Source organism: Conger conger, chromosome 1, assembly GCF_963514075.1.
Source record: "Conger conger chromosome 1, fConCon1.1, whole genome shotgun sequence".
Lineage (NCBI taxonomy): Eukaryota > Metazoa > Chordata > Actinopteri > Anguilliformes > Congridae > Conger > Conger conger.
The window spans coordinates 66,890,229-66,915,357 of record NC_083760.1 but is presented as its reverse complement, the minus strand read 5'-3'; the positions used below and the strand labels follow the sequence as shown (position 1 = coordinate 66,915,357).

Here is a 25,129-nt window from a genome sequence, read left to right as displayed (position 1 = left end):
CGAGAGATTTTTCAGATTGCGTCCTCTGGTGTGACGGAGGACTGTGGATAGGATACGGTTACGGTGATGTCATTGTAAAATTAAATTTCAATCCTCCATTCAGAGGCGAGGGGTAGGCTAGTAGACAGCTCTTCAGTTTTTGCTTAAAGCAAAGTGGAGCTCACTGCAGCAGACTGGAGTGCATTCATCCAAGGAATACCGCTAACTAACTCCGTAGAAACGGAGAAATATTTTCGGGACGAATCATAAAGTTCCTGTCTTTCTGGAGCGTCGGAGGAAAAATGAATCGGAGTTTTAGTAAAACACAGCCACTGCGGTACTTCAATTGTACTGCTGTCGAAGTTAAGAGCAAGGTAAGCGTGTCACTCATTGTTTAGGGTGTTTTCAAAGGAGCGAAGAGACTTAAAGTTCGGAAAAACTGTCGAAAGCAGGATAATTACTTCTTCTAAAGGTTCTACTACAAGGTTGTGGGCTAAGTGAAACATTTATGTTATCCTAACCAGTGTTTTCAGTATAACACCTCGAATTGGCTGGTTTCAGATTCAAATGTATCTTCATAACTACGGGTATGGCAAGCTGAGCATACGGTGAAACTGGTGTAAACTTGCACACAAAGCCGAGACTCTGCCCGAGCTACTTCAGTTTGGGCTCTCGCGAATTTCAGTTGAATATATTTCAAGCTCTGTTTTACAAGACAAGGATAGAAAGCCGTGCTATGCCCATTCATTTGTGTCAAGAGCACAACCCGCAATTCCAATAAGTGGCAGCCGTTTTGATTTGATAAGTTGTTTCATTCATTTTTAACGCGAGAGCGTATTTCACCATGTGGGACCCAGCTGGCCAAAGTGTTAAACCCCTTGAATAGTTTTTGGGAAGACTTTCCCAAAATTCTAAGTCAAGTGTTCTAGAAATCCATTGCTTTCAAATTACAAGTAGTGAATTTTACATCATCAATAGAACGATAAGAAGATTGTAATCACATTTGTAATTTGTGTATTAGCCTACACATAATAAGGTTCTCGAATTCCTTCTGCTTTATAGGACAGCTGATTATTAGAAGTGGAATGTTTCAAAATTGCAAAAACAGACCAAATGTGGCGATGCCAGTCCACCTGGAGGAGTAATAATGATTGTGTTGTGATTTCTTGCTGGCAACCCCAGGGTATCGTACTACAGTAGGCCTACGTGCAGGACATGATACGTCAACCACGAAAATAAATTGACAAAGAGTAGGGGAGACCGGGGATGGTTGGCACACTTTTCACTCTGCCGTATTCCTCTGGCATAGTTTGTGTTACCATATTCTAACCAGTAGCAAATGAAAAGTTACGGTCTCAGTTATAAACACATGTTAATGTCCACAAATGTTTTGTAAAATTAGGTGACTCATGATTAAAGTCATGTTGCACACTTGTGCCAACCAGCCCAAGACGAGGTTGGTTGGCACATAATATGGGGTTGGTTGGCACAATGTTAAAATGCTATAGTTACAAAGAATGAAGCAACCAGTAGATTCAACTGTCATCTCAATTTAATTCAAATAACCTTTTTTTGTGTCTGTGTGACTGGTGGGACAGTAACCACAATATTCTGTTCAGAGCTGCACACACACACAGGCATGTACATTTGTATAGAATTATATTTAATTTAATATAAGAATAATGCGTGGATTATCACCATTTCAGTGTGCCAACCAAACTCACTCGCATTGAGATCCACCTCTTTGAAAATATGTTACCCAGCTAACATCACTCATCAGATGTTCAAATCTCATATGAAAATGTAGCTGATTCCTGTCTCTACTTGCTGGAAGGCATTTATAATATATCTTATCTAACACAGTTTTTCGATACATTTAGTGCTTTTGATACTACAGAATTGAAATGCTTACATCACAAAAAAAGTGTGATATTTCTGATATTTAAACATAATAGATGAATGAAGTTCAAGAAAATAAACATTTCGATATTACCAACCACAGTCTCCCCTTCTATCCAAGGGATTACATGTAAATTATAGGATATAAGGATAGAAGTCTTATTACTTACGCAAAAGGAATTCATAAAAATTGTTTTCAGAGTAGCATCATTAGTCAATTTAACTTGCATCGAATGAGTCCATACACAATTTCAAACACATTTCCCCATTTGACTATATCTTATTTTGTTGCACTGTTTCTGCTGTGTGGTGCAATTATTCTAAAACATGTTTTGGTAATTATTCATATAAGTACCAATTCATGCCTGAACTGCATTGGCCGGAAACCCTAAGGAATATTTCCAGCACCTTCTGTGTGTATGTGTGTGTGTATATGTATATGTATATGTATATATATATATATATATATATATATATATATATATATATATATATATATATATATATATATATGTATATATATATATATATATATGTATGTATGTACAGTGTATGTGTGTGCATATATATATATATATATACACACACACACACACACACCCACACACACAGTCTCTGAAATCAGTACAGAATCTAGGAGTATATTAGGAGAGCACACTGATTTCTGTATTTAAGTCAACATTAATTTTGACATTTTTAATGTGGGTACAGTGCAGCATCATTGCTCTGAATATAAATTACATATCTCAAATGGACTGTCAGCTTGATCAACTTGTAGAATATAGAAAAATCCCTCAAGCCGAAGTCACTCTTTGCTGCTATGTTGTAAGACATGATTTGGTTATTGTTTATTTGTATTTGGAAACATGCCTTTCTTGCTGTGCTAACCATTTAAAAAGCTTCAATCCGAGTTAGAACATCAAGGTATTTTCTGTCCAGCAAACTGTCCATATCGTGTCCACATGCCGTCAGGAACATTACTGTTCCATTTCTGGCTAATGCTTGCCTCAGCTTGCTGGCTACTCCGGCTGCAGAATCGCACGTGCATATACATGTACACTCGTCGTCATTGTTAGGTGAAATGCATTTTCACAAATGTAGATGGAGAATGTGTCAGTGCTCCGTCTTGTTAACACTTGTTTGGAAATCTGTGTGGAGAGGGACTGGAAATTCCTGTTCCTGGCAGCTGTGAGGAGGGACAGAATGTTGATGTATCTGGGAGATATTACATGAAATCGGCATTAAAACAAAACAAATGGAAGCACGGTTCCCATGCTTATTCACTTGTTTTTTTTGTTTTTGTTTTTTTGAAAAAGCAAAGCATTTTATTATTTTACTAGTAATGCAGTTCTAACCTTTGTATTGCATATAGAAAACTACTTGCACAAATAGGAAAGGTGTTAGCTTAAATGGAAGTGGCAGAATGCTAGCATTTTGGTGTTTCAGTGGCTGCCTGTTACTCTTGCAGATATGTTCAGCACAAGCTAGATGTTGGCTGCATAAGATCTAAATCATGAAGGGAGATATAATTATATGACCAAAAGCAAACCTAGAGTTAGGTGACATTTTTCGGTGTTCACAGAATATCCACCAAAAATGCTTTCAGACCTGATTGATTATGTTGCTTGTAAATGGTCTATTGCATAACTTGCAACTAAATCTATACAGAAAGCATACTGAATAAGACTAATTTGTTGATATTTGTAGCTGATTAACCAAAAGTGAAACCTGGTGGATTGTTTGTGTTTTAGCTTTCAACTAATGTAAAAATGTGCATTAGAATAAGGTATAGGAAATAGTTTTGGAGTATGTTCACAGAAGTAGAAGAAATGACCATTGTGTCCTGATAGTACAGCTGCTTGTCTTGGAGGTTCCTGTACAACATCGCTTGGGAGTCTTCTTTCATGTGTTAAACAGACTTTTTCAAAGACGTTCCTGTCTGGCTGTATTTAGCTTGGATCAAAGATCTGTAGCATGGATGCCATGTCTTAATTACTTTCAATTGTGGCAGTGGTTCCGTCTATAGTCTCATTCCTCACTCTTCCACAGTGAAGCACTTTCCCTCATTTCAATTAGCTGAGGTATCACTTTAAATTTGTTCCTGGAGCTACAGTTGACTGATGAAATATAGGCCTGCTCTAATATGATATACAAAAATGAGCTTTCCTGTAAGATGTGTATTAAACTGATTCATTCAAGAAATCAAGTGGAAATGATTGAAAAAAAATTATTTGATATGAATCTGTATTTACCTTTACATGTAACTCCTCCATTTGGTCACAATATTAAATCTAAATTGTGTGTGCCATTCCGTTTTCTTTTGTGTTTTTTCATAGTAATGTCTGCTTTGGCTGGCAAACTGCCTGGTTAAATTGAGGGGCTTATTTGAAGGTTGGATATTATGTATACTGGTGAAGTCTACTGTGTATTGATATTGAGGAATGGTACTCCATGGTATGTGTTGTAAGTAGATGTTTACGTGTTTCAGTTATGGGTGGTAAACCATGCATGTTGTACCTTAGTGCCTGAAGTTTGAAGTAAATATCCATTTTCCGAATTTCAAATTTCCGTTTTTAAAATGCTGACATTGTAAGTCTCTAGTCTCTAAGTCATAATGGCCATAGGCCTATGGTAAGCAGGTACGTATAATTTATAATTTGTTTGTATTAGTTGGTGTGTGTGTGTGGGTATGTTGTTTGTATACGCTATTTATTTTGCTTTTTTTATTATTAGTTTGGGGCAGAATTCCGGCGGTTTTCCATGGACCGATCCAAACCCGGGAAGTTTCAGGAGTTTTACACTCTTGTCCTGACCTTGCACCAGCTCACCAACCTGGAAGTGATGATTGGCTATGCAGATGTCCACGGCGACCTGCTTCCTATTAATAATGATGATAATTTCTGCAAGGCTGTGACCAGTGCCCATCCTCTGCTCAGAGTCTTCATACAGAGACAAGGTAAGCCTATGGTTAGACATAATGGTGGCTGTGTGTTTGCATGTCTCTTTCACCCAGTGTTGCTTATATCTGACAACAACCACCTGACATAAGTATGTGCAGAAACCAGAGGGTAGCACTCTCCTATTCCTTGCATAATGAGGAACTTAGGAGTGGTTTGTAGTTGGTGCATTAATGAGCCCCTATGTTGGAGTCTTCCCACTGGGTTTTTTTTTTTTTTTTTTTTTACCTCACATTGTCTTTTTTCCCCCCATTTCCTCATTCTGTAAAGCTTCTTTGTGTCTGTGTCTCTAAAACCCTATTGAATTGAATTCTGTAGGTTTTGTTTTAGTCCCAATGCATGTAATGAAAAATGCATGCAGAAATTTCTTTTAACAGTATAAAAGCTGGAAAAATGGCCAACTATACAACTTACGCCTTCGTCAGGGGTGCATTGCCCATCATTACTTTGTCCATTTTTTCTATGGTATATGGTTCACACACACAGGCTACTGAAGTCGCAGATCATATAGGGTGTGGTTGTTTATAGCCTGAGGCTATAGTCTGTGGGTTCTGGAGCAGGTCCAGTGTGACATGCAAAGTGCCACATTTTCATCATGAGGAATACTTCTTTTCTCAGGTTAAGAACTCACTGTATTCTTTATAGTAGGAGGCCCCCCACAGATCAATCAATATTTTACTTTACATAATTACATTATGATTTCAGTTTAACTTTAGCAGTGATCCACATCAGCAATTCATTGTAACATTTTGGCTAGGTGTTCCCAGATGCCTTGTCAGGTATTACATGTAGACAGGAGGAGAAGTTTGGGGGAAAGTAGGGACCTATGGTAAAAAAATGAATGACTAGTTACAGGAGAGTGCACATTACATAAATACTGGAATGAGCCATTTGTTGTCCGGGCATAGTGGATTGCCTCGTGTTGTCTGGTGAGAACTAGTTTGACCCTGGGAAATGTGTAATCACATGCATATGTGCAGTAGCCATTTCCTCCTTCAGTCTTTCCCCTGGGAAAATGGTTTGCGTAGGAGGAAGAGCCTCAGAAGGTAAGAGGCGTAAAGTGTGGTATTCACATGGTATAGCCTACATCTGACCTGGTGAAAACATGGATACACAATACCAATTACAGTGACACTGTGCCTTTCCCCTTCCACAGAGATCTGAGTCTGAGGTTTTATTGATTTTTCTCTTTGTGAATTCAAGGTCTGCAAAGGGCATGCAGACCTTGAATTCCCACAGGCAAATGTGCCTTCAACTACACATGCATGTGCAGTAAACTGTTCTCTTTCAACAGTAGTAATGGTCTAGTGAATGGTCTGGGTAAAACAAACCTCATGCAAAGTACAGTGGGCAGCTCAATTCCTGAAAGAAACTTCAGTGCCTGGCTCTTGAGCAGTGGATCCAGTGAACTGAATTGTAGGAGGCAGCCGTACTGTCATAGTCGGTCTGGCCTGCTCTGGGTTAAGGGGGAACGCAGCTCTGCCATTTGGAATGTAGCCACTTGTTCATGAATGATTAATGACTGATAATGCAGGATTATTGTCAGGATGTTTCAGGCCCGTATTTCTTACCCTCCGAACTCGATTTGATTGGAATTTGATTGTTTGTTATCTGACCTTGGTCAGCTCCCACAATCATCATGACCTCTTATACTGACTGTGCAAAAATGACCCTATATTTATAGGAATTAAGAATTGGGATAATATTTTGTTGCTATCCTTTTCTTACAATTGGTTAAACCAAACAGGGGGCAATCCCCCTTGGAGCAATGAGGGGTTAAGGCCCTTACTCAAGGGCCAAACAGCTGCACTGATCTTATTGAGGCTACACTGGGGATTGAGCCACCAACCTTCCAGGTCCTAGGCACTAGGCTCCAAGAGCTGAACTGCTTCATAGGCCCAACTGTGTGAAAGCACACATCTAATCCAAACTATTTTAAAATATACTCATGTGCAAGTAGAATATTTGCAGTCAGTGTTTGCAAGTTACCAGTAGGGGACATGCACATGTAGGGGAGAGCCAGTAGTGCAATTCAAGGTCTGCACACTCTTCTTCAATCGAAAAAGACTTACTTACTTAACTTGTGCAAAAATGTTTTCTGATGGTAGCTCCACTGAACGTGCTCCAATAGCGCCAAAATTTTGTTTGCTCATGCACTGTCGTATGCACATGCACAAGTAACCATGTCATTGCAGCTCACATCGTTTTCGAGAAAATGCGCGTGTTACTTTCGCCCTCCGTTACCTTCGACCCGGCTCTCCCCTACTACAATATAATGTTTCTGCTGAGCACTTAGGCCAAGATAATCTGTCCCAAAATGCCTTGGAGTATGTGTTTTGAACATTCTTGTCGAAAGTGCTGCTCTGTAATCCCCTCAGGACCGTGAGAGTTCTGTATATCTTCCATTTCAACACTGACCAGGACTCTGCAGTTTCTGCAGGCATCATGCGATGTTCAGTAGATGAGCTTTGCATACAATCTGACAAGGGGTGTAAATCACAATACTGGAAGGCAAGAGGAGGAATATGTTGCATAATTACTCCGCAACTTTGTATCCTCACGTCATGAGGCATATGTCACCATTTTTATAATTTTGCAAATTAATTTTGAAGTGTTTTGTTTGGCACAAAGCACCTTCTGCAAGAAATTGCGGACATTGTCAAATGTTCTGTAGTTGCCAACACTTCTATTGTCAGCTCCCAAAGGGGAGTCATTCATTTGAGTGAAATTTGTATACAGCCTCCAACACTCCCCCTTGTCTGGGCGTGACCTGACATGAATAGTCCCTGACTGGTTTCTACTGTACATACAATATTAATATCACTCCACTGCAATATTAGCTTGTTTCACACTCCAAGGACAAGTGAATACCTGTACTGTGTTGGAATTAATCTGCTTTGAAAAGACGTTGGGTGACATAGAATATTGGCCCAATCTTTGGTTGTATTATAACATGTATTATGATCACTGTAGCTGGCATTTAAGTTTCTTGGGTGGACAATTAAGCAGAAAAGTACTGGTTTCTTTTCTCTTAGTCCCACACCTCTAACAACAATTCCAATTTTGGCAGGTGGTTAATGTCTCGCATATGTGACTGCTAAAGAAAGGCTTTAACTCAAATTACTGAAACTGAGATCATCTAGCAGATTGAATCCGTCACCTGATTATGGGAAAGGTAAAATAAGGTAAAATTGTCTGTTGCATTGCACTAGTCTTGAGAGAAAATATTGTAAAAAGGTAAGAAAAGATGGAAAAGGTAGTCCCATAAAAATGAATTCGATTATTTCCTTGTTTTAAGCGGTGCATCGAGGATATGTTCCAGAAATTTCAGAGGGAAAGCAGTGAAAGACATGTACGATTTTTGCAGCCTAAGAAATTCTACATTTTCCTGGCTTGCTAGTTCACCAAATTATACTATTGTGAAAAACCACATCTCCACATGGACTGTCTGAGTTTAGCCATTCAGCTGGAATATTCCCATCAGCTACCATTCCCATGTATAAGTACAAATGAGACTGTGGTCAATGCTTTTTAAAAAAAAATATTTTAGTGACCATTTTGCCATGTCTTGAGCGAAGGTCTGCCCTATTTTAAATAATTAGTATTTTGTCTAAAAGGCCCCAGGAGCTGGAATTGCTATACAGGAGGTTTATGTGGTTTTCATTCAGAGAAGGCCAGAGGTCTTCATTTTACTCCTTCAGAGAAGTTCAATGTTTGTTCAGTCTAAGTCATACTCTGATAGCAAGGTGGATGAGACTTGTAGAATTTGACTTTGTTATTTTGTGTGGTATGGGAATTAAAGTTCTGTGGAGGGAACTTATCAGGGTGTGCTTCAGTGAAATATTTTGTACAATTACGCGTCTCCTGGGAGTGTGCTTTGCGATTCCGGAATAGGAAACAATTTGAATGTTGTTTAGGAATTGCTCATTTGTATGTAGTTGCCATTTTCTGTGCTTGTTTATATGACTATGAAATCTGCAGTTTCAGCTCTGCCTCTTTTATTTATTTATTTATTTATTTATTCCCCCCCCGCTCGTCTAAGGCCCATTCGCCAGAAATGCATATTAAGCCTGGGCTTATCAAGGGTTCTGTACATATATATTTGTGAAAGGGCACCGAGAGTTCTTCTTTAAGAACTGAAAAAATATTCTAAACACATTTTTGGTAAATGTTTGGTCTTATTTATAGTGGTATGTGAAGGTTTTGGCACCCCTTGTCAAATTGCATGTGTTGAATCTCATGAAAAATTTGAAAAAATGAAAAATTTGTTCTGTGAAGGGAAAGTTTGCTAATGTCGGGCGGCCTGAAACTGAAACTGGTAGCCTGTGTTATTGAGACTGACTTCACCCAGCTTTACATGGAATACCTCTAAGTTTCGGGTCTCTTCATCCATGGTTAAATGGTTATCCATGGTTGGGGTCAAGCTCTGCTCTGCACACCCGCTGTGCAAAAAGGTCCAAAATATTGAATTGTTAGAACTGAACCATTCCATTCAATTTCAAATGGTGAAATACTGTACAGGTTACTTATGAATTTCAAATGGAATTTTTGCAGGTACCGATACGTATAATGGCTGCAGTAGAATGTCAAAACTGATACTTCCCCGGGGTAAAAGGACCAGCACAATTAGTCAAGCAACACCCGAAACCTATGCAGCTCCTCATCCAGGAATAACTGCTGCATTTGTTCATATTTGTAGGAATCTGTGGATGTCATTTGCATTGGTTTGTGTGCCATGTAGAATTACATGGTCATTATTGCATGGCACAAAATCAGTAAGGGGCCACCGTTAACCACACAATCGATCTCAGGCCTCCTTCAGTCAAGGTCAGAATTGTAAACCCAGAAAAACCGATGGCAAGGGAAAGATGTAGGAAGGATCAGAAGGCAAATGCAGTTACTTGGCAAGTGGGTCATTTCCTCTGTGGAAATGCGTAAACATTCCAGGGCTTTGTGTGCAGAGTCTCAAAACCCAGTTTTTATTGGCTGGCAATGTTTATAGGAGGAAGTAATCTACAACTAAATGGATAAAGAAAGAGAAAGATATTTAACAGTGGTTCAAAATAATTTGGTCAAAACTTCACTGAAGCTTCCTTTTATGCTCCTTGTACACATGGAGCAATAGGCTGTGAACCCACTGTAGCATTTGGCCCTGTACAGTATATTATATTAACAATATTAATGGATGACTCTGTCAGGTATTTTTACATATTGCACACATTTGCAATTCAAAGAGCTAGCATGTAAAAATGTTTCATTGGAAAACTGGATTCTCATGGAAGGCTCCCATCCCCTTTCCCCTTGGCATTAACTCAAGGTGTATGAATTTAAAGACTGGATCTGGTTCATGAGTAGCTCGCTGACAGTCTGTAGAGTGGGTGGGATTTTTGGGTTCTAACTTTGTCGCCATTTTAATATATTTTCCAATATCGGAATGCCCGATCATAGCTGGTGTCTGCTCCATCGATGCAGTGGCCTATCAGTATTTAGAGGGTGCATTCTAGGAGACTCATTCTCAGGAATCATGCAGCCAGCTGTTGCTTCTCTTCTCTCTGCATTTCACCGCTGGACTGCAGCTTTCATGCCGCAGGCCTGCAGAACTGCTTTATTTTTGGGTGCAGTTGTGTTGAGACCTTTTTAAAAATCATAATGCACGTCGGACCAGTTTCTCAATAGCCATGTAGTGTTAAACTAAATTTGACTAAAGGTCCCTTTCCACATCAGCTATCTCTGAAATGATTTCCCTACCGTTTCAGCCCTCCCCTCCAACCCACACACCCCCCCCCCTCCCCCCGCTCTGGGAAACGGACATTTTTACTTCTGGTTTTTGTTTCATAATCGTTCTGAAGGAGCGATTTCCGGCCAGACGAGCCTGCTGCCTTCACTGTGCCTATGTCCTGAAATATAATATTAAACCAAGGCTACACAACCTCATCCACCACCCAAACCACTGCTCAACCTGGCACCTGAGTCACAAAGAGCTATGGCAGAAAGTGAAAGGGGATGGATCTTAATTCTTTTTAAGAAATCACTATCCAGCTATGCAGATCTCTTAACATGACCCATATGTGCAGTGTAGTAAATTGCAGTAATTACACTGGGGTTGGAACAGGGGGACTGGGATGTGGTTGTTGGGATGTGCTGCGTGTACAGAATCTGTGATATATGAGCAGTTTGAGTCTAGGACAGATTCCTTTTCTAATTTACCCTGGCAGTTGGGACACAGAGGATGATCAATTCAGGGGCTTTAACAGATTCTGCAAAACTGACTATTCCTTATTTGTGTTTTGTTATTTCTGAAAAGATGTTGTTCATGGGGGAAAAGTAGGCTACTCCTTGGTTTCCTGTAGCTTATTGCCATAATTAATCTTTCAGAAATGTCTTTCCTTTCTGTCCTTTGACTGCACATCATTTGTCAACACCTGGCTGCCTGTTCTGGCACTTCAGGAGCTGTTTAACCCTTTAACCCCTTTTCTTGACACAAGCCTGAAAATGACATGCCCATAATAAAATGGTTACTATTCTTCAACACTATTCTTGAACTATCTTGAATTTTTGTCAAATTCCCAAACCCCATCAACAAATCAAACGCATTCCCTCATTTCGCTAAAGCAGCCTGGCTCCATATTTAAGCATACTGAATAATAATGAAATATTTTCAGAATTTATTTGGATGCTCACAGATATAGTGGCGTCACGTCACTGAAAATGCTCTCATTTTCACAGGGGCGAAAAAATGCTGTGTTTTATGCAAGCTTAACCATTTATACACCATTGGCCACGTAATGCAATTATCTAAAATGCTCTTTAGTCATCACTTCAATGACATGCCCATAGTTGGTTCTTTGATGAGCTTAAAATAGGTTATACAGGTGAAACATAATGGGTTAACTTTAGGCTATGAGCATAATTTCCATATGTAAATTTAAACAATGGATATGTGTTAATCCATCAGAAAAACAACCTCAGTGTATTAACTTGAAATGGCTGTGTCTTGTGAGTAATATTAGAGGCTGATATTTTAAGATGATGTTGCTTGCCAAATTAGCTTGTCATTTTTTGTTTATTTTTGCTTTCATTCCCAAAATGAAACCTCAAAGTGAATAACCCTGCTTGTTATCATGCGGCCCAGACACAGTGTACGGCATGGGAGGTGAAATGTTTATTTTATCTTTGTTTAGGGAACAAGTTGATGTTGTTTTTCCTGGGAAAATCATGTTTAAAGGTACTTTCTTGCCAAGATGTTTTAAACGATAAACATGCGTTTGTCTTGGGCAAATCTATCATAATACCAAGTGTTTGCCAATATATTCTAAGGCCAGGTAAATTTTCTGTTAACATGCCTCTTGCTTGAGTTATAGCTGCTTGAGAGTTAATGTATGGCTGTGGAAATGTGACTTGAGTCATTGCAGTTTGAGTCAAGACTTCCTCTGCTGCATTGTTTTGGCACAATAACGGTGTTCGGTAAGAGCATGTGAATCAATGCACGGCACATCTAAACAGGATTCTGCGACCAGCTGTTAAATAATAATAATAATAAACCTTTAGATTTTGAATTCAGTTTCATGTAAAAGAACAATACATACAGTATTGAGGGGTTCCAGGAAACCTTTTAAGCCTTTGAACATTGCAGGCACTCCAGCACTCTTATTGTGTCTTTTGTAATTGTTTTGTCTCGTAGCTGATTGGAGGTCAGTTAAAGCCAGATGTGTTGGTTGGACTGCCTACTAATCGCATTTTGCAAATGAGGCTGATTTTAAACAGTGCAATTAAAACTCCTGTATAATGCATTGAATATCATCATTGCATGTGGTAATACCCATATATATTCTGGTGCCACGTAAAAGCGTTTCCAGCACAAGACTATGTATTGATATTCCAGCTGTGATGGCAATTGTCGTTTGAATTAAACCAAATTTTGTGCAATGTAACATTGCAATGGCCATGACTACTGCCAGAATAGAATGGGAACGTTGTGTGGAGATTCCAGGATGTCTTCCATTTCTTTAAGAAGCAGAATTATTTGTGGCTGGGATTTTTCAGTTTTTAGTACACTTGTGTCTTTCCCAATTTGCTTTCTGTGATTGTTTTGGAGGATAACTAATCAAATCAACGACACACCCCGGTTTTTACTCAACCCAGGGATTGGACCTCAATCAATGGAAAACCTGTGGGCTGATCTGAAGAGGGCAGCTGATAAGTGCAAACCCAACAATGTGAAGGGTGGTGCAAGGCTCTGCATAGAGGAATGGTCCAGAATTCCTCCAAATGTGTTCCTTAACCTTGTCAAGCATTACAAGAAAATACTCCATGCTGTATTTTTTTTGCCAAAGGCTCATGCCCTAGGTACTAAACCAACCAAGCCAATAATTATGATTTTTTTACATTTAATTTGAGTTGGTTCCATTGAGGCATTAATAACATTCAGTATTCTTCACAGTACGTTGGCATTTTGAGTTTATCCCAATAATTACTGTACATTGTTTCTTTTTTTTTAAAAGCATTTCTAGTCAGTGGTGCCAATAATAATATATTTGTATATAACTGGTATAGTAGCTGTCAAAATAAACTTTATTCTCTATAAGATGTTATATTAATGATCACTTATCACCTTTTTAAGTGTATAGTAATACAGTGTGCTTCATATCCTGGAAATGAAAGGCTTTTATTACACATTTTATTTGCTGCTATGGTGTTTCATTTTACAGTATCTCCTTTTGTGTGGATTTAAAAAAACACAGCAGATTATTGGTATTTCATATCCATTAAAATCAGCTTTGTGGCATACATCTGACATGGGCTTATTGAATGACCGCCAAGGACTATTGTTATGTATGGGGTGTTTTACTGTGATCCCATCGACGATGAGCCAGTGTTCTACACTATGACAAGTGAGCCAGGGTAATTGATGGTAACAAAAACCAGCATACACACTGGCTCATTGTTATCTTAAGCCTCAGAAATGATTGATTGTATTTGAATATTCAGGGAGTGCTGAAAGTCTTTGTCTGTGTCCTGTCTTGCAGAAGAAGTGGACTACAGTGACTTTGGTGGCAGCACCCTGGCACGGCGGAAGAAGGCGGGGGGGATGCTGCGTAACGATGTGGGCCGCAGGCTGCCGCAGATCCGCATCGGCGTGCCCCAGGACTTCCGGCCCGTGTCCTCCATCATCGACGTGGACATCCTGCCCAAGTCCCACCGCCGCGTGCGTCTGTACCGCCACGGCTCAGACAAGCCCCTGGGCTTCTACATCCGGGACGGGACCAGCGTAAGGGTCACGCCCCAGGGCCTGGAGAAGGTTCCGGGCATCTTCATCTCGCGCATGGTGCCCGGCGGGCTGGCGGACAGCACGGGGCTGCTGGCCGTCAATGACGAGGTTCTGGAGGTCAACGGCATCGAAGTCATGGGGAAAACGTTGGACCAGGTGACGGATATGATGATCGCCAACAGCCACAACCTGATCATCACTGTTAAGCCGGTCAACCAGCGGAACAACGTTATGCGAGGCAGTCGCATGTCTGGAAGTTCCGGCCGGTCTACGGACAGCAGTGGCTCTGCTGGTCACCTGGGCCACGCCAGACTGGCTGCGGATGAGCTGGAGAGTGACGAGGACTCCGACATCGTTATCGAAAGGAGCCTCAAACGACCCTCCCGACGCTCCAACGCGTCCACCGTCTCCAACGCCTCCCGCGGGCGGACGCACACCCCGCCCGGCTCCCTCCGCCGCCCGGCCTCAGCCGTCATCAGCAGCCAGTCACACCCCACCCACCACTCCCAGCCCAGCCTCAACGGGACAGCCAATGGCAGCCTGAGCTTTAAGTCCCACAGAGACCCTGCTTACAGAAGCAGTCCTGCCCTGAGAGAGAGCAACAGTAGCCTGCACCAGATCCTGCACACCCTGCGGACAGACCCGCGACACAGTCTGGCACTGCCCAGCGGAGGGGTAGAGGAGGATGGCACTGTCATCACGCTCTAGAGCACCCCCCGAACACTCTCATGACTGACAAACATCAGCACTTTTATAAATATCAAAAACACTTTTACAAACTGAGGCCAATACAGGCTTCTTGTGTGTATAAATATTTTTATGTACCATGAATTACCTTTCTTAAATAAGTGGATGTAGTATTTTTAGCAGCAGTATATGCATCTAGTATGCATCATTTAAGTGCATTGTAATGTGAAAGGAATTTTCACTCATGTAAAGGGGACCAACAGTCAGGGCCTGTTATCATTTGTCAAAAGATCGGTCATTACTCTTGGTGGTTGCCTTTATTAGGGCATTTAAACATAGCCTTGATAGTTATGTATTCATATTTCATATAAATGTTTTTAGTACAATGAGTAGTAGTCAGTGTTCCAGTGTTGTCAAATACACTGGGATGAATTAATTCATATTATGTTATGCGGTACAGTACAGAAACAAAGTTCAGTTCAGAGACACTGTTCAAAACTTAAAGATTAATCTTTCTTAATTATGAAACATACAGGAGCTCTGCTTTTAGGTCATGCTTGTTTTTCAAGCAAACAGAAAGGTTAGCTGTGTTCTTAGTGTTATGTGGAAAGGGGGCCTCTTTACCACATGTTAGTTACCTCCAGTGTATACCTTTATGCTTCCTTGGCTATGAATTTACCTGGGACCTAATGAGATTCATGTGAAATACAGTCAACTCCAGAATTATTGGCACCCTTGATGAATATGCACAAAAAATACTGTTAACTTAACTAAAAAATAATACCGCTGTTGACATAAACATTTCCTGATTTTCTTCTGAATTTCCTGGTACTGCTGAATTTATTATGCCATTGATCTTAAATTGTGCCCCTGGACCACTGGCAACAAAACATCCCCAAATAATCAATGACCCACCTCCATAATTGACAGTGGGTATGAGGTGCTTCTCTTTGTATGCATTCCTCTTTTGCCGCCAAACACGTTGATGGTTTGTACGGCCAAAAAGTGCATCTTTCCATAGCACTCTCTCGAGTCATAATTCCAATGACGCTTGGCAAAGTCCAGATGCTTGGTTTTGTTTATTGTGCTCAGCTGTTTGTGTTATTTCTGGCACCTTAACAAAGAGTTTGCTGTGTGGAGCTGGAATTGTATTATTATTTTTGAGACTTGGTGATCCTTGGGTTTCTATGGTCTGACAAAAATGATTTTATGGATGACAAAAGGATTTTGCATGCTTTTCATACTCGATTGAAACAGAAAGTGATGGAATGGCACCATATAGTTCATTTAGACTGAAATTAGCTAAATTAGTATCATTGCCAATTAACCTTTTTTTGCAATAATTCTATTTACAATAATTGTTTTAGGTTTAAAAAAAAAAAAGATTATTAATGAAAACATTGAAACATGAGAGTAAATGGATTGAAATAAAAGTATATAGTTTTCCCATATATTTGAATATGCTATAGCTATGGATTATATGTTTATGATATGCAGCCATTTTCCTTCATTTTTATCAAGTAATTCTGGAGCTGACTGCATGTCCCTGTTGTAAGTGTCCCCTGACTACAAGTGAATCTACAATCTGAATACAGTACTACACATTGGCATTGCTTACTGAGATAATGTCACTTTGTTATGTTGATGTTGTTATTGCTGTCGTGTTTAATGAACATGATTTGACTCAAACAAAGGAAAAACTTTATTTCCGAATTTGAGATAAATATAGGAAAGTGTTCTTTTAAAAGTTGTTAATTCACAGCAAGATGGCAATGTATATGTTCAATGTTCACTAACCATAAACCCGAGATCTATTGCATAGTGGGGATAGTTGTCTTAAATGATGTACAGAAGGCCTTACAGTGTTTGGTGTTTGGTGTCTGTATTTTAAAGTGGTGATTTCAGGAGATATAATGCAGAGAAATGTCCTTTAAGAATTTATCATGAGAGCAAGTAAAAATGTTCTGGTTTCAGCACTCAGTATTTTTGTACAGTACAGATATTTGTTAATGACTCCTGTTTTATTTGTAAATGCTTGGAATTGATTCTATGTCTGCCCATGACTTTTTTAGGGTCGATTCCATGGGTCAAAATGTAACGTTCGATGGTCAAAAGCAACTGTTCGTTTCAGATTACACAATGGCGCATCCTCATGGACAGACATGTCAGAGAGTACCACCTGCTGGTAGGAGGGAATACTATTTTGCTTCGGCTCCACATTACCTCCCCGTGGCAAAATATTACATCTTTTTATTTATCATCGAAGAATTTTCCTGGAAATTATTTTGTGTGTCTCCATTCTCCATTGTTTTCCATTGTACCTTGTGTTTGTTTTATTCAGAAAGAAGTTGATATATTTCTCACCTGTGCCATCTTCAAAAACAAAAAACACTGGCACCAGCATGGAATGTCAGTCGGGAGTCCTGCCTTGAGGAAAGTTACAGTATCAATCTTGCATTTCATTAAATAAAGTAAAAAGTGAGACAGCCAAAGCCTACAGAAGAACTGTGGCAAGTTGTCCTAAATGGTTGGATGGTCGATTTCCGATTTTCTTATAAAACTGCAGGACAGTGTACCTAAGAGAATTGATGCAGTTTTAAAGGCGAAGCGCCGGTTATACAAAATATTGATTTAAAGTATTTACTGCTATAGTAAATTTAGATATTTGGAACCTTTCGTTTTATATTTTAGCTACTGTATAGTTGTTTTTGTTTTTTTACAGGTGCCAAAGACTTTTGCACAGTAGGCTATTGTACATGTGTGATGCACGTGTGAGCCTTTTACAGTGAACCTTAAGACACAAATGTAAATATTTACACACATCCACTCATCCTTTGTTCAAGTAACTTTTTTTTTCATCTCTTTCATTACTATTTTTTCTAGATTTTTCCAAAACTGATTGGAGCACACAATTGGTAAAAAGCCAAAGCCATACACATAATTAAGTGTTACCCCCATTGCCCCCCTTCCCGGTTAATTGTTCATGAATGTCACTTTCTTACTTCGCATTCACATTATTTTGTTTCACTTAACCATAAATGTTTCCTCTGCTTTTGTAGACAAGATGGAGTAATCAGTCACTGTCGGAGATGAGATAAACCTTTGGTCAATTGTGATTGTTTACTGAAAATAATGTACATAATTCCATGCCACTGTTTATTGAATGTATTTTGAATATTTTGTAAAGAGGAGTTTTAATAAAGACACTTAAGATTAGACGATTCTGTGTAGTGATGCTCTTTTAAACATAAGCAATTAAACTAACATCAATCTCTAATTATTTTGTTGAAAGGTCTGGAGGCTGCAAACCTCTTTGGCTAAGGTTTAGGCCATGTTTCTCAAACTCTATCCCACCCCTGTGTACGCTGGTTTCCGTGCCTTTCATGTTTTTGGGGATCGTCGTCGTGTGGGCAGGTGTTGTTCTCTCCACTCCCCCAGGCTATCCTTTTACCCCCCCGAGCTTGGGGGGGGGGGGGGGGGTTCACCCGGGCTATATTTCGGGACACACCTCCAGCAGCAATTCCACCGAGTCGTCATCCAGAACCGTCAGACCATACACCCCGTTGGGTGCCCGATAGATCGGGCAGTACAGGATGACATGGTCTGCAGTTTGTTCCTCTGCGCCACACTCACAAACCGCACTGGAAGCCAAGCCCCATCCGTTTGGCCTCCCTGTTGTTAAGATGGAAGGCCGCCGACACTGTCTTTGCCTCGCTGAGCTTCAATCTCCATTTCTGGAGGTAGGCCGCTAGTGTCTGCATGTCCTGGCTCAGAGTCCCCTCCACAGACTGCCAGTCTCCAGCGGAGTATACCAGGGCGAGGTCGTCTGCATAAGCATACTTCCGCGAGACTGTGTTAGGCAAGTCATAGGTATAGATGTTGTATAGGAGGGGGGCCAGGACGGATCCCTGGGGGACGCCGTTTTTGAGGCGTCGTAACCTGCTTCGCTGTCCACTACCGGTGGTGAGGGTAAAGCTGCGATTTCGGACAAGCTCCATGATCATGCTGACCATGTGCCTGTCCGGCAGCAGGCGGAGCAGCTTACAGGTGAGGCCGCGGTGCCATACAGTATCGTAGGCTGCCGTCAGATCTATAAAGACGGCCCCGGCCTTCTTCTTGGCCGAAAAGCTATCCTCGATGTCTTGAGTCATCAGTGTGACTTTTTGGGGATTATTATGCCTCATAAGCCACATTATGTAAGAAATTGCTGTGCATGCCATGGAGAATAAAAGTACCATATTGACATTGTAATTATTGTTCTATGTTGGAAACAATTGTATAAAATAACAGAAAGGAACTGGTCAAATGAAAGACAGATGAAGCGATAGATTCATAATTGGTGAATATGGAGATACCTGGTCTGTAAAACTAACCTTGTGGCAGATGATGAAGAATTCAAAGATGAAGCTGTTAGTAAATTCTGAATTTACTGAGGAATGAGAAAATGACCTTTATCCCAGTGAAGAAGCTGATCAACCGTTCTTAGTGAAAAGTGGGGTTTTTTGGGGGTTTTTTAAATTCTTTTACAATTTAAAATCTTAAAACACACTCAATAACCCAAAAGAATAATTTTAACAAATACGGACACTCATTTTGAACTAAAAGACAAAAACCTTATTTAAATGAAACCTAACTTCAGGAAAAGGTGTGGAAACAAATGATTACAGAATAAGAAAAACTAAATATTACAAATCTTAACAAAATCATACCAAAACAAAAAGAAAAAAAGGGTGAATTTAAGATTTCCCAAAACGGGCAGAGATTTAAAAAAAATGGTCCCCAGTCAGTGCATCCGTGGGGGCAGTGTTCAGTCAGGGTAAGTGCCGGCGGTACATAAATGTTCTAGTGGGGAGACACCTATGGGCTGTCATCCAGGCAATGTCTTTTTGTTTGTTAGTAAGACGGTTGTGTGTCACATTTGCCCAGATGACTTGCGGGTCCCGGTCTGCCCCCCCCCCCCCCCTCGGGAGCGTTACAATTTGGGCAGATCTTAAATGAGCCATGATCATTTTGTAGCTCCACGAGTTTAGGCCAGCCCTTGGCAGACCCATCCTGTAGGCAAAGTCCTTCAGGTCTCGGGAGACGTAGGGGGGGTCCCAGCTATAGGGTATGGTGAGGTCCAGCACACCCAAGCCCATTGCTCTGAGGAAGGGGGTGGCATAGTACCTGGCAAAGGTACCAGAGGCCTTACCTGCGTTCTGGACAAGGGTGGCCAGACCCTGCACCATAATGATGGTTGCGATGTCTGGGACCCCCCGCCCCCCATTCCGCTCCTCCTTGAGGAGGGCGATGCATTTTAGCTTTTCCATGGTACTCCCCCAGACAAAGCGGAAAGCCATCCAGGTGATTCGCTTCCCGGTGGCTTTGTCTGGGGGAAACACCCTCCCCACATAGAGCAGAATGGTTAGGACTATTGCCTTCAGGACAAGGATCTTACCTGCCATGGTCAAGGGCCGTGCACTCCAGCTCCTGATTTTATTTTGGACATGGCGGAGGGCTCCCTCCCAGCTGGTTCTCCCTCCTCCGTCAGCGTGGAAGGTCACCCCCAGGAGCTTGATGGTATTCCTACGCACAGGGAAGGAAACGGTCAGCTCCTCACTCCAATGTGGAGACAGAAACTGTTCACTCTTGTCCTGGTTGACCAGGGCACTAGTGGCCACACACAAGGCGTCCAACACCTTGGTGGCACAAGCAATGGACCGACTATCTGTGGCGATGATGGAAATGTCGTCCATGTACACCTTCAACCATTCCCCCCCCAGCTCTAGGTAGTGGATAGCCCACCACACCTGGATTGATCTTATAGTCGACTGAGAGGAGGTTGATCGGCCTCCAGTTACGGAGGTCCTTCGGGTCCCCCTTCTTTGGGACAAGAGCTACTGAGCTCTGTCTCAGTGAGGCGCCTAACCGCCCCTCCCTGAACACTTCCGCCACGTCCCCCTTCAGGAGATCCCAGTGAGCCTGGTAGAACTCGGCTGGGATTCCATCAGGGCCCGGAGCTTTGTGTGTGTTCAGGGGAGTACAAAGCCCTGGTGAGCTGCTCAATGCTCAACTCCGCCAGGCATCTGTCCAGGCAGCCCAGGAAGCTGTCCATGAGAGCCCCATCTGAGGGCCTCTCGCTATAAAGGCCCTCGTAGAACTCCCTGGCCACCTCCCGGACCTCTTCAGTCACCACCACACCTCTGTTGTTATAGAGAGACAAGATGTTATTCGTCTTGGTCCATGCCCTGCGGAAGAAGAACCGTGTGCACTTCTTATCCTCCTGGAGGCCCTGGAGTTTGGAGCGGAAGGTCTGTTTCTTCCGCTCTTCCCGGTATTCTGCCGAGTTTGCGCGATTTCGCTGCTAACATCCAGGCCTCGGGACTGGAGGAGGCTAAATCGTTGGAGGGCAGCATTGTGGCTGTCAAAAACTGCACTCCTTTCCCTTGCCTTCCTACGCCCGACTGCCCGGAAGTAGCCCCGCACTCGCTCCTTCACCATCTCCCACCACTCCACCGGGGAGTCAAGAAGATGTTTCAGACTCACCCACTCCAGGTATCTTCTCAAGAAGGAGACTGGCTGATGTTCATTCACCAGAGCCCCTTACCCATGGTTATAGATTTCTCCCAGACCAGGGACATGGTTACCATGTGATGGTCTGAGAAGTGCACCGCCTTGGTGGAATAGCTGTGCACCCTCCAGCCTGGGGAGAGCAGAAACATGTCAATTCTGGAAGAGGAGGAGCCAGAGGAACTCACAAATGTGTGCTGGGGAGGAGAGGCGCCCCTGGCGTCGCAGAGGGAGAAATCTGAGGGACCGCAACAAAGTGCTGGAGCGATCCGGCCTTGGTTTGCCGCAGTCCTCATCTCTTAATGCACGACCCTGAGTTGGGGAACCCCCGACATCGAAATCGGTGACGAGGATTCACCCACTCTCCACAATGTCATGTGGTGTTATTTTAACGAAGGGGTTCTTCGTCAACGTGCCGACCCCATCAGCTCTGGCGATATTAGAGCCAGACCAGAGAGAGTCTCCAATTTTCCATTCCCCCCCAGAACGCCATCCAATTCCCTGAACGGAATGCCACATTCCTGGAGCAGGACGACGTCCGAGGGGATTTGTGAAAGAATGGAGAAAACTGTTGAACGTTTGTCTGGGTGTTTGATGCTGCGGGTGTTGAGTGTTGTTAAAGTGATTGTATTTGTCATGAGTATTTTTATTATTGGTGTGTGTCTGGTGGACCGGAATTGTTACTGGAAATTTTATGGCACATTTGATCTATTGTGGAGAAGATTGTGTCCGGGTTATTGTGGCGCCTACTCACCCCCTGACCATGTACCCCCATAGGCCTCCCCTCCTGACTGCCTGGGAGGTTCCGTCCTGGAGAGGTGGGGGCAGAAGTTCTTACCCCAGGCTTCCCCCCAGCCCCTGGAGGGCTCTGAGAGGCGGATGATGTTAGTGACCCTTTTCCAGAGTCTGGACCGGGGGCTGGCTGGTCCTTAGTAGATCTGGGGTGGAAAGTACTGGAGGTGTGGTGACCGGTTTGTCTCAGCTTTGGTGGTGGTGGGGTTGGTTTATTTGGGCGTGGTAGGGGATTTGGCCTGGCGGAGATTTGTGGGGTTTCTTTAGAATTTGTTGACGGCTCTTTTGGCTAATTTAGTTTGGCGTACTATTGCTGGATTTGTAGGCTGGGTGGGAAGATTGTGATTAACTGTTGTTTTTGGTGAATGCATTCTTTTGCCCTTTTTAGATGTTGCCTTCTGCCAGGGTGTGATGGTGTCCTCGGTGTCTGTGGTTGAGGAGTCTGACTCCTCCATCATGATGAGGATGTCGGAGTCAGGCTCCTCCTTTACAGTGGTGATTGGGGGTAGGGTGATCAGGGGAACTGTACTATTAGGGGTTTCCGAATTAGTGCTGCAAGGGAGGTCTTGTGCCGTGCATGGTGCTTGAGTGGGTGTGTTATCAGGCTGAACAGGGATGGAAGTGAGTGTGTTTTCAATTATTGTAGGTGCAAGAGGGGTAGGGAGCGGGGGGGCACTCGATGATGGTAAAGGGGGCGCGGTGCTCCGGGCCCTGTTTGCGTGCGAGAGGGGGCAATCACGGAAGAGATGCCCCCTCACCCCGCAGAGATTACAGAGCCTTGGATCACGGCACACCCTGGTCTCTTGCTTACTGCCACACGACTTACACTTGACCACTGTGCAGGCTGCAGCTAAGTGACCCAACTCGCCGCAGTTCCTGCACAGCTTGGGTCTGCTGTAATAAAACACCATGCCCTGGTGTCTCCCCAGCGTGATGGTGCTGGGGATGTGACATACCCCCCCAACTGCAGAGGGGTCGGGTTTCAATTGGACCAGCCATTTCCTGGCCCCGAGCCAGACTCCGTCCTCATCCAGGACCCTCTCAGATCCGGATTTAACAACTCCATACCTGCCTAACCACGTACTCACGTTGTGGTACTGCACAGCTTTATTATAAAACTGTACAGTGACCACTTTGTTTTCTGTGTCAGACAGGGGCTCTACCTCAAAATTGCTGAGGGGGGCCTTGTCCTTCCCCTCTCTAAAGAGGTTCCAGAACCTCTCCAGGACATTAGCATTCTTAAAGCTAATCTCAAAAATGTCTGCGTTTCCTGGAACCTTCACCAGGCAGTTCAGGTCACCTGGCACAAAGCCCATGGCTTGCTGAAGGACTGCCTGACTAAATTCCAGGCGGGTAATACCTGTCACTCTCCTCTCCAGTCCACTCACTCTTGGGGCAGCAGCTCCATTTCTCCCCCCGGTGGCAGCTGGCCCAGTGACGCCCTCTACGGCTGCACCACCTCCCCCTTGCTCCACCAGAGGACCCACACTACTGCTGCTGCCCCCCTCTCCACTGGGCAGGAGAGTCATGCGGGCGGCGTGATGTCTTCTGACACCTGGCTGTGCTCCTGTCGCCATCCTCCCTCTTGCTCAGGCCGGACCTTGTGAAGATAGACAAAACAGATGTACAGTTCTTAGTAAAAAGCAGGAAAGTTTATTACAGTCAGGAAAATGTTCCAAAGAGCAATGATGTTTGGGGTGTTTATAGGGTTACATTTGCATATATTCAAATATGTCTACAAATCAAGTGTAACCTCTGATTGGTGGTAAGGAATTGCGCATATCCCGAGCACTTCGGATTGGGCCGTTCAAATCCTTAATGGTCGTGGGGCCTTGCCCCGCTCCCCCCTAGAGCCCAGTGGAAAATCCCTAGAGAGGGAACCTTGAAACTGATAGCGGTCATTATGTGAAGTGGTCCAATACACAAATTCGTCTGTCTCCCAACAAAGCAAATGATAACAAGGCGTGAGCAAAAATAGAAAGACAGTGGTGTACAAACAGTCAATGGTTCTGATGGTCCCCAAACACCTGTCTGACAAATCAGAAACACTTTCTAGGAGGCAGGCATGTGTCAAACCACTGCAAGAATAGGATGGACAGGTAACAGTTTACTAAGTAGTACCTAAAAGAACCTGAGCTGAGCTCTGTAAAATGGTCTTGTGGACAGATGAGACCAAGATAGACTTGTATCAGAGTGATGGCAAGAGCAGTCTGGAGTCTAAACAGAACTGCCCAGGAACCAAAGCACCCCCCCATCAGTGAAACATGATGGTGGGGGTGTTGTAATTTGGGCATGTGTGGCTGCCACAGGTGCTGGCTCACTTGCCTTCATTGATAATGTAACTGCTGATTCTGAAATGTAAATAAGCATCTTATCTGTTCAATTTCAATCAAATGCCTCCATACTCATTGGACAGCAATGATGCAAAACATCGACAGCAAGACTCTTTCTTCTTAATGATGTTCCAAACAGCTTGTTTTGGTAAGCCTATTGTTTACCCTATGTCTCTGACTTTTTTGTTTTTCTCAGCCTAATAATGGCATTCATTGACTTTAATTTGCACGACTGGTCTTTGTGTTGACAATGCCAATTACAAAAAAGTCCTAGAATCAAGACGAGATACTGAAAGCTTTCTTATGCCGGCACCAGGGAAGTGATTGAATACACCTCACTAATCAGAAACAGCTGAGAAGCCTACTGTCCAATTACTTTTGGTCCTGTAAATGGGGGGGACTATGTATAAAAAAGGGATGTAATTTCCTACATCCAATATGGATGTAAATAACTTAAAATTAAACTTCAAAAGAACAGAAATTGTCCCATTGTCCAAATACTTATAATATTGACATACTTATATACAGCATCGACATGTTTGGCAGTGAAACAGAGATGCATTAATGGAGATGTAGTTCATACCCACAGTGAAATGTAGTGGTGGGCCAGGGATGTTTTGGGGCTGTTTTAATTCCAGATGTCCAGGGGCACTGGTTAAAATGGA

General features: G+C 42.6%; 1 protein-coding gene across 1 annotated transcript; it reads left to right on the top strand.

The window, feature by feature from the left end:
- The first annotated feature begins 116 nt into the window (after nucleotides 1-116).
- On the top strand, nucleotides 117-18,008 carry LOC133134338 (partitioning defective 6 homolog gamma-like). Its single transcript, XM_061250595.1, has 3 exons — nucleotides 117-353; nucleotides 4,612-4,834; nucleotides 13,862-18,008. Exons 1-3 carry the CDS (start codon nucleotides 282-284, stop codon nucleotides 14,809-14,811), a joined length of 1,245 nt encoding a protein of 414 aa, XP_061106579.1. The 5' UTR covers nucleotides 117-281; the 3' UTR covers nucleotides 14,812-18,008.
- Nucleotides 18,009-25,129: the final 7,121 nt, after the last annotated feature.